A 17296-nucleotide genomic window follows, 5' to 3' on the forward strand; every position below is an offset into this window, starting at 1 on the left:
TTACAATGAATAATTGAAATATGTGCATGTTTAACACATTAGAATGAGCCCTCAGTCTTTATTGATGCTACAATCCTTAAAACCACACACTAAATATCAAATAGATAAAAAAAAAAAAACTACTTGCAGTAAAAAGTTTTTTTAATTGATGCAAGGTAATTTGGGCCAATTCATCTGGAAGCCTGAGGGCCAAGAAAAATTTGTCTGAGGGCCGCATTTGGCCCACGGGCCATAGTTTGGACACGCCTGGCTTACACATTCTGATTACAAATAAGGAACTTCGTTGCAAATTGCTGTTACAACTGCCAGATTCAATTAGCTTCATTTGGCTGCAACTGAACATCATGGGTGATGTCACACTCGCTCAGTCCACATCTACATACAGTTTATGGTAGGATGACCATATTTCTGTTTGTGAAAACCCAGACACCTTTGGGGGGGGGGGGGTCTCGACATTGAGCTACTCTCACCTCGCAACCTGTGCACATGGCCTCCCACTTGTCCCGACCGGGACGGAAAACGGAGAATTTCTTGTAAGTCATTGTTAAATGTGCATTTGCCCTTCGGCATGTTGCAGACTGACTGTTTGTGTCTGCTTGCACCTTCTGAGTCACAGAGCTACGAGAGCTGCTCAATTTAATGGCCCAATGAAAGGTAATGAAAACCCGGACATTTCCATCACTTTAAAAAAAAACAAAAAAAAACGGACGCCCAGGACAGGACGCAAAAAATAGACATGTCCGGGGAAAAACGGACGTTTGGTCACCCTAGTTTATGGTTGAAACCCACATAGATATGGGGAGAAGAATGGGAACTGTATCTTTTGTGTATTTGCTGATATACAGAAGAAGGGGACTTGAAGCTAGCGATGCTAGTGTTTATATTCGTAATTTGGAGCCAGGCTTTATCAATCAGGCTTGTCAAAGCCTGACCCCATCAGATCTCAGAAACTAAGCAGGGCTGGGCCTGATTAGTACTGGGATGGGAAACTGCTGGCAAAATCAAATGTCACAGAGGGGCGCTAGTCCTTGTGTCCTTAGGCAAGGCACTTCACCCACACTGTCTAGTATTATTACTATATAAAACTTGTGCATTATTATTATATAGAGTCTATGGCACAGACACTTACTGCATGCCACTTCGAAGCTCTTGAACTTGACAGGCTCAATATAGTTGACGAGAGTGGACATCTCTTCTGTGGCGTTGACCTCACTGCTGGCTGTGCCCTGGGACACACAGGTATAAGCTCAGTTAGTGAAGCCCCAAACCTTATTTCCAGTGTCATGAAGGCAGCTCACATTTCACAGTGATTAGATTGCAATAGTAATAAATACAGTAGAGATAGCCTGATTAGTATTAATATTGACTAGTCCTACATTTAATTTATTTTGCTTCTATGGGGTATTAACTACGCTTTATTGTTTTGAAAATATATTCGCAGAAAACAAAGTATTCAATTTCACTTTTTCTTTTTTTTTTTTTACACCGAGTCAAAACCCCTCCACTTTTAGAACAATATCAAATTACAAACAGTGTGCATTCCACTAACTGCACGTTGCACCAGGTTTGTAAATCTGTAGTGTATTGTTTTGTTTTATACATTTTGTATACTTATGGAGAATTGTCACATGGGAGTACATGCATGGATCAGTTGCATTTAATTGACTAACTTTTTAAAGAAATTTTACTTTACAGAGGACTTTTCTAAGCAGCATGCTTATACTTCTACTTGAGCAATATTTTTATTGTGAGTGATGGAGTGACGGACACAGGAGGACAAGATACAAACTCAGTAAACAGCGAAAATAATTATTACTCACCACTCATAAAGTTGTAAATTTAAACTGCAGCATCTCATGCACACTATCCATAGAATTTATCCTCCGTAAATAATGTCAGTCAGTCCACAAAACATTGCTATTAGTCCAATTTGAAGTGTTCTTTAGAGTAGAACAGAGTAGTTCTTCATAGAGCTCACAGTGACTCTATTTCCTGTGGACTTTATTGCCAACCATCTGTGCATTAAAAATCGTGTATCTGAAGTGTTGCACCACATTTCACACATAATAATAATAATACAATTTGACTTGTATCTAAACTAGAAGTGCAGTGGTCTGATCTTTGAACACTTACGAGTCCCAAAGTGAACTGTTTTACTGTAGACACGAAACGGCAGTCTGAGCTCGGAGATTTAAAATCTCATAACATTCTCCTCGTGTCTGTGATGTGTCGCACATTTAAAAATAGTTCAAGACAGATAAATCCTGTAGTGTGTGGTGGCCTTAAGTCTAAGTGACAAAAGCTTAAGTGACAAAAGCTTTATGTTGACAATATGAAATGATTTGAACATTTGTGTTTCTTGCATCGCTCCACTAGACATGATTTAGTTTCTTTTTTGTGTTTATAATTTGAAAATACCAGATTTTGTGCTTTATTTATTATTTTGTCCTTCAAATTACAGTTCACAAGTTAACAAAGTTCATCTTACTTGTGTTGCACTTTTCAAATCCAAATACATTTTTAATCTTACTTGAGTTCTTGGAACACTACTTTGAACTTCTACTTGAGTAATATTATTTTGAAGTAACACAACTCTTACTTGTGTCAAATTTTTGGCTTCTCTACCCACCACTGATTTTGTCCAACTACTGTAAACTCACCTCGTCTGAGTTGGGCTTCTTGAGCTCGGTCATGGGTTCTTCCTCATCCTCCTCCTCACTCTCCCCCTCACCGCCTAGAACCCAGAAAACGATTAGCATGGATATTTGTGCTGAAATTCCTGTTTTTATATCGTAAAGACACAATGTGCAGGATCTCACATTGGACTATGGATTATTTAGACTTTCTAACCATTTTGGACATTTAGGAAAGACCTTAAGGCCCTAGTTGTATACCAATCACCAACAGGGGGTGCAATTTCTGCATCTGGCTAACTGAAAAGGGACCCTTTTTGTATCAAGCTAAAAACAGTGCAACTAGAATCTCCAGTCTCCATGGATTATTTTCAAGACGCAATATTGCCGACCAACTCCTGTTTTGCTTAGATGTCAAGTTAAAGGTCAGATATGTGTAGGTCTTCTGGCCATGTTAGAACGCTGTTACCTCAAACACATACCTGGAGTTGTATTTTGTTCTATCCACACATAGATTATTAGGCTGTCTACATCCTCAAAGTTCAAAATACCTAGTGATGCCATTTAGTGGTAGCTTTAAAGTGAAAAGCTACTTTTAGCCTGCACCAAAACTTGAATTTCCCTCAGGATCAATAAGTATTTCTCCCTCTCTCACTCTCTCTCTTTAATCTTATTTTGTAACTTCCATTTTTAATATTTTTGTTTTGCCTTTTGTACAGTTGAGACTCTAAAATGAAAGTGTTTAATTCTTTTGAAAAGCTGGTGATGGTGAAGCTAAAACAATAGATCCAACAAAACAAAAAATCCAGAGATCCAGTTGATTCTAGTGAAGCTGTATGTAAAAAAAAAAAAAAGAGTGGATATCTTGTATTACCCCTGTATTGCCACTTAATGACATCACAAAGAGGAAAAAAGTATTTCAAGTTTGAGAGAAAAAAAAAACACATGCAAGATTTGTATTTGTGATGTTGTTTCAACAACATAACAGAAAATATTGCATTATAGGCCCTTTAACCCTTGAGATGAAGCACTTGGGGTTCCACAGAGGAAGACTAAAAATAAAATAAAAATATAAATATAATATATATATATATATATATATATATATATATATATATATATATATATATATATATATATATATATATATATATATATATATATATATACACATAAATGTGTATATATATATATATATATATATATATATATATATATATATATATATATATATATATATACATATATATACATATATATATATATATATATATATATACACATATATACACACACACACATATATATATATATATATATATATATAAAATATATATATATATAAAATATATATGTTTTAAGATATAGGGGCATTGTCTGTACTTGTCGGCCTGTGTACATGTGCAGCGTGGTGTCCATCCTGCATGTCGTGTCTTTACTGACCAATGGACTTGCGAGGCTCTGAGTATTTCATCATCCTCTCAGCGAGCCTCTCCTCTCCGTTGGACAAGCACTGGCTTCCAAAGCTCTCAGACAGGGGGCAGTCTATACACAAACACAGCTTTAGCTTATGCACCAGGGCAAAGGCAGATTTGAGGAGGTTGTTGCTTTTAAACAGCATGCATAATGCACACATTGTCGTAATAAAGTACTAGCCTTTGTGTTTTTACAGTCTAAAAAAACATGAAAAACAGAACTAGTCTATTATAACAGTTTGCTGTGGTCCTAACTTACTCTTCATTTCTCTAAAGCACTCCTGGCATTCTAATTATTCATCCCAATGAGTTTATAAGCACTTTAGACATCTTTCAGCGGTCAGCCTGAATTTTGCAGTCGATAATGCTAACATTAGCATGCTAAAAAACATTAGTATGCTAACAGCACACCTCCTGATTCTTGAGGATAAAGTGCAGACCGGTCTAATCTCTATCGTAAGGGCTGCTTATACAATATATTACAATATTGGAACAAAACAAATTTTGCTCAACCAGCCACTTTAGGTCTTCTGTGTCTATAATAGAGGTAAATCAAATGTTCATACTTTTTTTTGACTTGTTGCTTATCTGTTGCCTGGGATCTAGAATGCACACTTCCCCCATACTATTAACTAAATAATTATAATAACTCAGCTAATCAGAGGTGAGGCAAATTGTATTTTATTTTAAATAATAGGTAACCAATGAGCTCTTTTGTTAATTGTCATTGTCACTGAAATAAACTAATCTAATTACTTGGCATCTATCTGTTATGTCATGGAACCAGACTGATATCAGTCTGTCAGTCTGAATTTGTCAGGCTTATTTGTGGGCTTATTTGCAAAACTGTCATTATAAGAATATTAACGGCCTTTATTAGCAAGTAGAGGTATAACGTTTTAGTCCTAACACTACACTATAACATTATTTAACTTTATTAAATAGTTTCTGACCTGCGTGTGGACAAGAGTGACCTGACTGGTGGTATCACACATGAATCCTGCATGTAAATATAGTCATTGTACTCTGGAGTCAGAGGTCTACCATTGGCTGGAGGCGACTGCTCCTCCAGCTCCCTTCGCCGGACGCTGCCACTGCTCGAGGGCCGCTGGTGGTAGTGCTTCTTCTTGTTCTTGACCAGGATTTTACCCAGGAGTTCTTGCGGTGAGGGGAGGGCCAGGCCTGGAACCAGCTAGATCAGAAGCAAAACTATGTTAAAGCAGACCTATTCTGCAATCGACTTAATAGTCGTTTCCCCTCAACATTTACCTTCTGAAGTTGTATTTTGAATGATTCATGCATTTTTGAGCAATCATTAATTCCTTATTTTCTAAACACGATATTGCCGAGTATTGTAACAATGCATTAGAGAGCATGTAGTGATTTTCCAGACTCAAAACTTTACATTATTGTGCACTGATCATTCAGTCGTGGTAAGCTACTATTGTAGCCACAGCTGTCCTGGGGCAAACTGATGGAAGCGAGGAAGCCAATCTGTCCATTCACGCACACAACACTTTCATAAATGTAGTTAATATGATTAAGTGAGATTCAGGAGCAGGACCACGCCGCAGCCGCCCACTCCTCTCACCAGCAAACCACAACTCACCTCGACCACGCCTCTAACTTCCCAGAAGCCTATATGTAGCAGCCTTTCCCTTCATCCCAGTTTGTCTTTGCTAACTCAACCCCACCCTCCCATCCCCTATTTTGTCTTTCAGTCATAAGACAAGGGGGGGGTCCCGTTCCGGCTGGGCCAATTAAAGATTAAGTCGGAGCCCCCACCTAGAGTCTCAACCCAGCCATCTCTGCCCTCGCATCGTACATTATCAATGTTGGTGTGGTCCTAGCTAGTGAATGTGGTGAAGTGTCTTACATAAGGACGCAACAGCTTTTGCCGCTGGCACCACGCTGTAGCACCTGGGATTTCCAGTGGTTGTGATTTAAAATGTCCAAATTATAACATAATGATGCACAGGTGTCATAGATGATAATTAGAAAGCAGATACAAGCACAATATATCTAAACCAACCACTGAGGCTTCACACCAAGTCAACCGCCTAATGCAGGCAATTTGTGACAAGCAAAATCGACTTAAAATCCTCTATGCGTGTATGAGACATAATAACTATCCACAACAGCAGCATCACTGGATAAACTGTGCAGAAATTACAATAAGCCTAGCTCTTGTGTGTAAATGTGTACTCCTGAGTGCTTTTTAGACAGTGTACTTTTACTCCAATAACACATTTTACAGTGTGTCAGTACTGTTAGTTTAATGTATTATTCTATATTTGTCAAGGACCAAACACCTGGAGTGTTTGGAACGTTTTATAATTGATTGACATGAATCAACTCAAAAAATACATCTCCATTTTGCAAATAAATTCAGGAAATCCCAACTAATGGGGTATTTGCTTTTGGAGCACTTGTGTTTATATATACAGAGGGTTAAAAGCTAAAATAAGTCAACATCTCCATCCAAGGATGGAGATGGCAAGATGGCCGTCGTGGTGCAGTCACACATCTTGGCAGGTCCTGTGTGCATGCCACAAAAGCTCTCTAAAAGCACTAAAAGACCACAGCTTTTGTCATCAACTTGTCTGTTACTTGGTTCTGTATCTCTATATTTACTTCTGTGTGCAACATGTCCACGAAAAAAGGATACAAAGAATGACCAGATCTTCTACCCAGCCAAGAGGAGTCAGCATTTTCTCTATTGGACAATGGACATGCTAAACCAACCTCCGGTAAACATGATAATTTAAACACTTTTAAACCTTACCTAGGAGTTCTGCACCTTCTGATGATATTGCTCTTAGCTGGTGATATTGAGATAAATCCTGGTCCGCTACTAATGGGCCTGCCATCACTGCTATTTAAGCTGCAGCCACCTGTACTACATCCACTGCTAGCTGGCCTACATCCACCTGGTCCCGGTCTACATCCACCTGGTCCCGGTCTACATCCACCTGGTCCCGGTCTACATCCACCTGGTCCCGGTCTACATCCACCTGGTCCTGGTCTACATCCACCGCTAGCTGGTCTACAACCACCTGGACCTGGGCTACATCCACCGCTAGCTGGTCTACAACCACCTGGACCTGGGCTACATCCACTGCTAGCTGGGTTACATCCTCAGCTTGGAGCTGTGTCTCCCAAATCACTCTCCCATGGTACAAACAGTCAAACAACCATAGATCATCATCAGTCATGTTTAAAGGTGCCTATGAGAAATCCAGTTATAAAAAAACATCGATCTGAAAAGATTTTCCAGACACTTAATCATGCAAGGACTATTTGGGACCCATATCTTAAACCCAAAGGATTACTTGGAGGACACATTAATATTCGAAGTATGATTCCAAAACGGGAACAACTTGAGCACTTATTGATTGAGTCTAATGTTGATTTCCTGGGGCTAACAGAAACCTGTCTAACAAGTTCTTCACCTGAAGCTGCCATACATATGCCAGGATATAATGTCTTTAGGAAAGATAGGGGTCAAGGTAGAGGAGGGGGTGTTTTAGTTTACGTAAGAGATACTTTAAAATGTTCAAAACTTGAATGGCCTGATAATATTAAACTTGAATGTGTTGGAGTAAATATTGTACTCTCAAAGGAAATGAATTTTACTGTTCTCTGTATTTATCAGAAACCATCAACCAATATAGATTTTTATGATCAGCTCAAAATACTTCTTAACCTCTGTTGTCACAGTAAAGAAGTAATCTTAATTGGTGATTTTAATATTAACTGGGACAATAAGAAAGAAAGGAAAAACTTGAAACAGATAACTGACATTTTCAGCATGGTTCAATTAATAGAAAAGCCGACCCGTATAACTAACCAGTCAAAAACAAGAATAGATCTCCTTTTCTCAAATAAACATGAAAGAATATTCAAAACTTTAAATTTTTTAACAGGGCTGTCCGACCACAATGCAATCTTTTTTGCTAGAAAACTATCTAAACTGCGCTTCCAAATGCCTCATACAGTTGCTCAGAGCTCCTCATCCTTCTATGATGTGGTCCCAAGAAGTCAACATCAAAATCTGGCTATGGCTTTAAAGGAGCTAGATTGGACTGAAATAGTCTCATGTGATGACATCATAACAAATAGTGTTACCTTCTTCTCCAAAATTAAAGATGTTATAACTTTATTTACAAGGAGAAAGAAATGCAAAACTAGTAAAGGTGATCTACCATGGCTCAATGAGGAATGCAGGAAATTAATTAAGAAAAGGGACCAGTTACTTAAAAAAATCACTAAAACTGGACTTGTTTCGGATAGACAGCTTTTTACGTCTGCAAGAAACAAAGTAATTTACACAATGCGCAAAGCCAAGGCAAATTTTTATATGTCAATTATCGAATCTGCTAAAGGAAATTGCAAAAAAAACTGGCACATTAGTAAATTAACTGGTAATAAAACAGAACATGGTAAAGAACTAGAACTAAAAATAAATAACAAACTTGTTAAAGATCCTGTTACCGTGGCAACTGAATTCAGTATTTAAAAAAAAAAAATTCAGTCCAAGAAATTTCACAGCTTTTTACCTCATATGAAAATGTACCTTTCTCTGTTAATGAGTGTCTGCCTATCTTCAGGATAGCTGAAATTAGGGATTCAGATGTAGCTTCCATCATCAGTGAATTAAAAACTTCAAAAGCTAAGGATGCATATGGTCTGGGCACTAATTTTATAAAATTACACAAGGACTCCCTGATATGTCCAATAACACATTTGATAAATCTGTCAATTAGGCATTCAGTTGTTCCTACAGCATGGAAAGTGGCCACGATTACTAAAATTTTCAAATCTGGTAATAAAACAGATGTCAAGAATTACAGACCAATCAGCATATTGCCTATTATATCTAAAATAATTGAAAAATGGGTCACTAAACAATTAATTGATCACTTAAATATGGGTTACACCCCACTGCATGCTATGCAGTTTGGTTTCCGTGCAAATTATTCAACTGAAACGGCTTTTTCTTGAAAAAGTTTAATTTTCTTTTGATGCTTACCCTTTTGTTGGTACAGTCTTTCTTGATTTGAAAAGAGCTTTTGATGCGGTTGACCACCAAACATTATTAACTAGGTTAACAAAATTTTATTTCTCTGAGCAGGCCATAATTTGGATAAAATCATACTTGGCAAATCAAACCCATTGTGTGTCCGTCAGCGGTATCAAATCCCCATATGTCGATTGCAAGGTTGGAGTACCACAAGGCTCCATACTTGGACCTATTTTATTTTCATTATACATTAATGATCTGCCGAATGTTTGAACGGACCTTTACATTGTGTTGGCATGGCATGCTGATGATGCCGTCATTTTTACAAAAGCAAAATCTGTTATAGAAGCCTCAGAGAAATTAACATCAGCAATCACCTGTTTAGATAAGTGGCTGACCAAGTCAAGTCTCTTACTGAATACTAAAAAAACTGTTTGCATGCTTTTTTCAAAACGTCCATCAAAGTCTTGTTTAAATGTGCTGCTGAGGGGTTAGGGACTCCAGTTTGTAGATGAATTTAAGTATCTTGGTGTTAACTTGGACTCCACTTTAACTTTTAAAAAACATGTAAAAAACATATCAAAAATTGTTAATTTTAATATTCACAATTTTAGGCAAATTAGAGCATCATTGCCAGAAAATGCAGCTAAAATGTTTCTCCACAGCATGATTCTCTCTCATATTGAACACTGCATAACTAATTGGTCACTGACAAGCATGACAACCTTAAAAATAATAGACACAAATAATCACTTTTTAAAAAAGCGTTAAAGATATTTGATAGTAAATCTTTATCGTTTCATCATTGTCTCATACTACAGAAGTATAATATCTTAAGTTTTGGAAATTTTCAAAAATTTTAACTCGCCTGCTCAGTCTACAAAGTCTTAAATGGACTTGCTCCACCAGCTCTTGGTGAGTTCATTAAGCCCAGGTCCAGCACTAGTGGTCGGGGAACAAGAGCCTCTATCAGAGGCGACTGTGGAAAACCCTATAGACGCACAACTTTCAGTCAACAGGTGTTTTCAGTCAAGGGCCCAGAAATCTGGAACAACATCCAGCTGCTATAAGAGACTCCACCACATTCAGTTCATTTAAACCGAATCTGAAGCGATGGCTTAAGAGAAACCAGATCTGTGATCACTAATGTTATGCTCCCATGTAAATGTCAGTGTTGTATGTCATGCTTGTGTGTTTGTCTATTGTGACGCGTTTTATGTTCTTATGTTTTATGTCTCTATCTCTCTGACCTGCCAGGGACTACAGATGAAAAGTAGCCTTTGGGCTAATTCTGGCGTATTTACAAGTATATGTTCATGAATATGCATTGTCCCTTTTAAATAAATAAAACTAAAAAAAAAAACTAAAAAAAACAGCAGATAGATAAATGATACATGATACATGATGCATGATGAATGTTGGCGGAGGTCATAGCATCCGATGACACAGATTGGCCGCCTTTCTTCCGCCGTAGCTTGTTACCACTGAGAAGTGAATGAATAATGTGTTGCACTTTGAGAGGCTTTAAAGTGGATTTCAAGTGTGAGGCATTACATTTTGTTATAACATTGTTATTATATTGTTGTTGGATTGGTGATTGGAAAAATGTGAGAATTTTGTGAACAGAGCACTGGGCCAGACAGTGCTCTCCCTCTGCAGAGGAGAGAACATCTAGATTTTTACAAAACTTGTCAAAACTATCCACTACAAACTCCAATGGTGCTCAAACGGTCACAACAAATGCATGCAGCTGTGAAAACCAGTCCCACAACTTTAAATGAATTAATTTGGGGTGAAGATAAACATCTGTGCTGGGCCAAGTCACATCATCAAAGTTCTGAGGTTTAGCTGTTTTACCGGATATCTCTCCAAAGGATCAATCAGAAGTGCATCTCCAAAGATGGTCCTGCAATATTCGGCCATTTTTGCCTGCTGTTTGGCCCTGGTACACACACACATCAGGGATTTCACAAACATGAATTAGCTCCTTCATAAAATGGCACCCCACGTAAGAAGTATACAATACTTACGAATCCACATGGTTTTCAAAGGAAAGGATAAGAGGATATGGAGATGTTTTGAATGCACTCTCTGCTATGGCCTCAATGACCTCCTGCAAATGAAGAAACTGTGACTTAAAACAACTTGAAAAACAATAACTAGGCTGTACACCAGTATATAGTTAATATACAGTGACCTAATATTTATATTATAGTAGTAAGTAAGTCCAGTTAACTTAGCAGAAAAATGTTTTGTAAACTGTAAACATTATTCTACAGAACAACTGGGTTTTTGGTAAAAGTACATTTAAATCCAAAGAAATATTTAGCAATCTTTATAGTTTCTATAAAAAATTTAAAAAAAGAAAAGAAAAATGGCTACAGGATTTAATGATACATTCAACTTCAATGTCAGAAATAAATGTTTTTGATGAGGGGATACATTTATAATGGTATATGAGCTCTAAACAATTCTGTCAGGCCTAATAAGCCAGGTGTGTGTACTGTGAGTGCCGACCTTGAAGGAGATCTCAGTGGTCATAGTGAAGCCGTGGGTGATGTAGGGCTCTTCGTCTGGGGGCCGGCCCTTCCAACAGTCCAGCTCCACACAGCGACAGCCGGTCAGTAAGACCTGCCTGTACATCTCCACTGAGGATAGGCCTGTAAGCTGCCCCACTGCACAACACACATAGACACTGGTCAACTGCATCATGCATCTCTCCCTTCCCTCTTGTAATCCCTCTGTCTCTGCCCTCATCACACAGTAGTCTGTAGACCAGGGGTCTCCAACCTTTTTCCTTTGGTGAGCTACTCTTACAAAACAAAAATGCCAAAGAACAACTAGTTTTAGCGGTCACAAGAAATTTAGTATATACTGTAAAAGAGCTACATCAACCCTTAACTGAGGTAGATGTCTAGATATCTATAAAGCCTAAACCATTATCCATTTATTAGTGAACAAAGTTAGGCATCCAAATAATAGATGTATGTATGGTTAAAGGCATTTAATTAATCAAGCTTTACTTATTTAGCACAATACATCCATCCATCTTCTTCAGCTTATCCGGAAGTCACGGGGGCAGCAGTCTCTAGCAGGGACTCCCAGACTTACTTCACCCCAGACACTTCCTCCAGCTCCTCCGGGGGAACCCTGAGGCATTCCCAGGCCTGCCGAGAGACATAGTTCCTCCAGCGACAGTGTCCTGGGTCTTCCCCGGGGCCTCCCGAGCCACCTCAGTTGGCTCCTCTCGACGTGGAGGAGCAGCGGCTCTACTCCGAGCTCCTCCTGTGTGACTGAGCTCCTCAGCTCTAAGGGAGTGCCCAGCCACCCTGCAGAGGAAACTCATTTCGACCGCTTGTATCCACGATCTCGTCCTTTCAGTCATTACCCAGACCATCACCTATGGTCATGAGCACAATACATGTAATTCAGAAATCCCTTGGTGAGCTATTTGGAAGGGGGTTTAGAGCTGCAAGTTGGATTCTCCTGGTGTAGACTTTGAATTGCTTCTTACAGGAGTGAAAGTGCCTCAATAATAGTATCGCAAGTTTGTGTTTGATCATAGTTCTGACAATGGGGCAATGGGGTCTCTCTGTGTCTCCTCTATGCATCACACACCACACCTCTCCCTCTCCACGACTCCTCCATAAGTGTAACTGTGAGGTAGGTGTTTTGTGTATGTGCATGTGTGTTCATACCTGTGAGGTTTTGTGTGTGTGTGTGTGTGTGTGTGCATTCATACCTGTGAGGTTGTGTGTGTGTGTGTGTGTGTGTGTGTGTGTGCGTGTGTGCGTGCATTCATACCTGTGAGGTTGTGTGTGTGTGTATGTGTGTGTGTGTGTGTGTGCGTGTGTGTGCGTGCGTTCATACCTGTGAGGTAGGTGTTGTGGGAGGAGTTGATGAAGTAGTGTGACAGAGGTTGGTTCATGTCATCGATGACATCCAGCCGTTCTGGAGGCACCACACCATTCTCGTCTCCGCCCAAGTACCGGCTGAAGGCCTGCAGGCTGATCTGGTCTGTACATGGACACAAGGGACATGACACTTCCACTCGGGGCTTCAGTGCTTTAGGCCATGAGGTACAACTTTAACAGCAAGTACAAGGATGGAAATGGCACCACAATTAAACTGTAATTCATACAACTCATAGAAACAAAACATCTGATCTTTCAGGATTAAATGATTTAAGAGGGGTACTACCATATACTGTATAAAGCGAACTGAGTGAGTGTGACGTCACCCACAGTTTTCAGCTCCACTAAAATGAGGCTTGTGATGCTAGTGGTTACAGGGGTGAAATTGGAGCCATAATAGGAAAAGGAAGCAAGGCGTAATGAGGGTTCGAATAGAGCCTGGGAGAGATTACTGAAACATTACCGAAAAATGCACGGATGACATCTAAAACCTCCTCAGGAATGTTCTAGCACATTATAATGATGATTTTGCACAATACCTCCTGTTTAATCACATTGTTGAAACTAAAATCTATATATACAGGTCAAAGCCTAAAATCTGGTAAATGCTTCAGTATTAGAAAAAAGGGCATATTTTAAGGTTATTATACTGTAAGGATTCATTTACTTTTAGTTGTGTCTAACTAACTAACAACTGCAGCATGTGCAGTTCAAAGGACACAAGTAAGGGACTGTTGGATTGTGACATGGACAAAGGACACTTTTGGCCCTTCCTCTCCTCAAACTGCCCTGACACAGATGTGCTGTCCCTCCCTGACCAGTTCTCCTGTTAAACTGCACTGAGACCTTTGACTGAGACACAAAGGCCACTGAGACGCACAGAGGAAATGTTGCTGGAGCAAAACTTGAATTTCCCACAAGATCAATTAGTATTTTGCTCTCTCTAAATTGTCCCTAAATTTGTGATTTTCTTCACAACTTTTTTTTTTCCCACTTGATAATACTATGATCAATATTTACCACAGGGACAATACCACCAAACTAAGACTTACACAAACATGAAAACATGTCATACGCACTTTAAAGGCCCTATAGTACTCAATATTGACTCTTGTGAGCTTCAAATCATGTTGGTACTTCATCAAAACATAGAAAGAGTTTAGTTCTGTTTCATTCACACACATTTGTGTAATCCATTATCATTATACTGCCAATCTTCAAATCTCAAAATTCTCTGTTCCACCTTTAACCTGTTGTCTAGTAGAGACTAGCAGTTCTGGAGCTGAACTCATCCAAATTATTCTCATTGAAGGTGTATGAAGATTAAAATCAAAGTGGAGGATTTGAGCACTCAACCTAAATATGCAGGGTTTGTGTGTTAAACTTGTGTGAATAAACAAAACACAACTCTAGATATGTTTTTGATGAGGAACAAAAATTATGTCATAGATAAGAAAATTGCGTAATTAGGTTAGGCCAATAGTAAGTATGGTTAGGTGAAGTGAATGCCACGTCACCTCTCTCCAACTGGCTGCTGTTGGTCTCATAGCGCTCCATGATCTGCCTGACCTGCTCCCTCTTCAGGGGGGGGTAGAGGACCTCGTTCAGCCTGGAGTCCCTCTGCCTGCGGTTTATGAAGTCCATGAACTGGTCTAAAGAGATGAATGGCTTCCTCCTCGACCCACTGCACACAAGATGGACTATTTACTGTATGTAGAGCATTCACAAGTAGCTTTCAAACATTAGCAGTTCCAAATCCTGAAGCAGATAATCAAATCATTACCCCATCAGTCAAAAAATTTGGACAGAACTTCTCATTCAAGTTTTTTTTTCCTTATATTAAAATTTTATTAATTACTTGTAAAATCCAAATCTATCTTTATTTCAACTTACCACTCCTCAAATATATTCTGGATCTCTGGTCGTAAACACAAGCTGTCCAAGAACTTCTGAAAGGCCTCCCAGGTGAAGTCATCAGCTTTGATGCCCTCTGACTGCAGGTACACAACACCAATCACAGTTGCATCCATATCAAACTGCCTTTGCAGTGACATCATATTGGTGGTGGTATACATGTGTGTGTATGCCAGAATGTTCATCAGTTACTTTGCATACACAATGCACACATTGGCAAACACTGGCAAAAAAGTTTTAAAATGAAAACAAGAAAAACAGAAAATGTATTTAAATACGGGAATTGTTGTGTAGGAGCATAGGTGATGTAGGCATGTGAGCCAAGTCTTGTGCAGGAATCACTTAAAACATGTATGGATGACATCTTAAACCTCTCAGGCAAGTTTTTGATGAGGAAAAAACATAATATGGTAGAAAGCTCCAAAAACGTCAATTTGGAACAATATCCCCTCTTTAATATTATAGATAAGATAAGCACACTAATAACTAATAATTTCATATATATATATATATATATATATATATATATATATATATATATATATATATATATATATAGTGAGTGCGTTCATGTCTCTCCATTAGCAGCTGGGCAGCAGGGGGCAGCAGAGGAGCAGGCTGGGTCCCAGAGTTTTGCACAATCTGGTTTGCTCCTCTGAGTCTTGTGACAAAGGCATGTGGAGGGATAGCTCTGACTGACACACAAACGTCTTCATTGGAAAAACACTGATGGACTTTATCTATCCATCCATTTTCTTCTGCTTATCTGGGGCCGGATCGCGGGGGCAGCAGTCTAAGTAGGACTCAAAGACTTCCTACACCCCAGACACTTGTCCTAGGTCTTTCCCGGGCCTCCTCCCTGTGGGACATGCCCGGAACACCTCCAGGAGGCATCCGGAACAGATGCCCGAGCCACCTCAACTGGCTCCTCTTGACGTGGAGAAGCAGCGGCTCTACTCCGAGCTCCTCCCATGTGACTGAGCTCCTCACCCCATCTCTAAGGGAACGCCCAGCCACCCTGCAGAGGAAACTCATTTCGAGCGCTTGTATCCACGATCTCATCCTTTTGGTCATTACCCAAAGCTCAGACCACAGGCCTTTATCTATGATTCTATCTGTGGCTGTGCAATATGAAAAAGCAGTGTCATATTAGAAAATTATGTTAAACATTGCAAACATGTTTAGTTTAATCAAGTAAAAATGTAAATGGCTGCTAGCTAAATGGAGGGTATGTACAGGTTAAATAAATATATATAACAGGTTAAAATTATATATATTACAGTTACAGCTGAACCCCAGTTGCCTTAACCTCTAATTAGGAGACATCCAAGTTTGTCTCATTCCCAGTATATGGCCAGGCCTCATGTCAAACTTAGAACCTCCAGAATTCACCCACTGAGCTGCAGAGGCTGCACTAGCACTAGCATGAAAAACTTATGTGAGGCTCATTCTGCTTTCTGGTTAGATAATAATCTTGAGAACCAAAATACCAAATGACAGCATCAAAATCTTGGCCATCATGTTTAACATTATAATTACGATCATTAAAAGTAACAGTTGATTTGATTTGGGAACCTTGCACTTGGAGACACAAATAGGTCACTGTGAAACTTACAACTTACAACATATTTTCATGTTAACATCAATAATGAAAAAACATGAAATGGAATCCTGTTAACTGTGATATGGATTATGTATGATAGTTAAGAGAACTTGAAACTGAGCGTTAATCCTTTGATCAGAAAAATGTATAGATCTGTCCCAAACCAAAACAAACATCAATGTTCTTAATAAGAACTCCAAGATAATGACCTTGTTATTGATGAGACCACACTGTTCCAGAGCTGTCTCCACTCGTTTCTTATCCGAGAACAGTTTCAGAATACTGAAAGATGCAGAGAATAGGGAAAACACAAAAATGTCAATTTCACCACAAATACTATTAAATATAGTATATAATATAATACTATTAAATTCATCGTACTTTGATCATTGTTATTATTAACTTGATTATACACACTAACACACAAACATTTATAACAGTCCAATGAGATTCATTTGGTCTTCCGATATTCTATGTCATTAGGTTCTTTTTTTCAGACCTAGAGTGTTATTTCGTTCCTGAGAGTTTCGACTGCTCACTAGCGTCTTCCTCAGACCAGACACGTCACAGCAACATCACGTGACCACTCTGAGGAAGACGCTAGCGAGCAGTCGAAACTGTCAGGTATGAAATAACACTCTAGGTCTGAAAAAAAGAACCTAATGACATAAAACATTTATAACATCTGTTAGTCCCACAAATGTAATTTGTGGGACTAACAGATGTGAAAAGAA

At 38.9% G+C, this 17296-nt stretch overlaps 1 protein-coding gene across 3 annotated transcripts in view; it reads right to left on the bottom strand.

The window, feature by feature from the left end:
- plcb3 (phospholipase C, beta 3 (phosphatidylinositol-specific)) overlaps positions 1–17296 on the bottom strand; it is a 119375-nt gene that overhangs the window by 21506 nt on the left and 80573 nt on the right. For all 3 annotated transcript variants that reach the window (XR_008632519.1, XM_055156110.1, XM_055156111.1), the window contains exons 7-17: positions 16772–16844; positions 14939–15039; positions 14563–14729; positions 13002–13148; positions 11649–11806; positions 11162–11244; positions 10989–11073; positions 5153–5300; positions 4077–4178; positions 2661–2734; positions 1130–1226 (exon numbers count right to left, since the gene is read on the bottom strand). Coding sequence is in view for 2 of the 3 variants with exons in the window: in XM_055156110.1 (XP_055012085.1) it covers positions 1130–1226; positions 2661–2734; positions 4077–4178; positions 5153–5300; positions 10989–11073; positions 11162–11244; positions 11649–11806; positions 13002–13148; positions 14563–14729; positions 14939–15039; positions 16772–16844 (1235 nt within the window). In the remaining variant the exon portion in view is untranslated. The remainder of the gene's footprint in view (positions 1–1129; positions 1227–2660; positions 2735–4076; positions 4179–5152; positions 5301–10988; positions 11074–11161; positions 11245–11648; positions 11807–13001; positions 13149–14562; positions 14730–14938; positions 15040–16771; positions 16845–17296) is intronic.

This window comes from Boleophthalmus pectinirostris, unplaced genomic scaffold, assembly GCF_026225935.1.
Source record: "Boleophthalmus pectinirostris isolate CB_2022bp ecotype Guang Dong unplaced genomic scaffold, ASM2622593v1 HiC_scaffold_20, whole genome shotgun sequence".
Taxonomy (NCBI): Eukaryota; Metazoa; Chordata; class Actinopteri; order Gobiiformes; family Gobiidae; genus Boleophthalmus; species Boleophthalmus pectinirostris.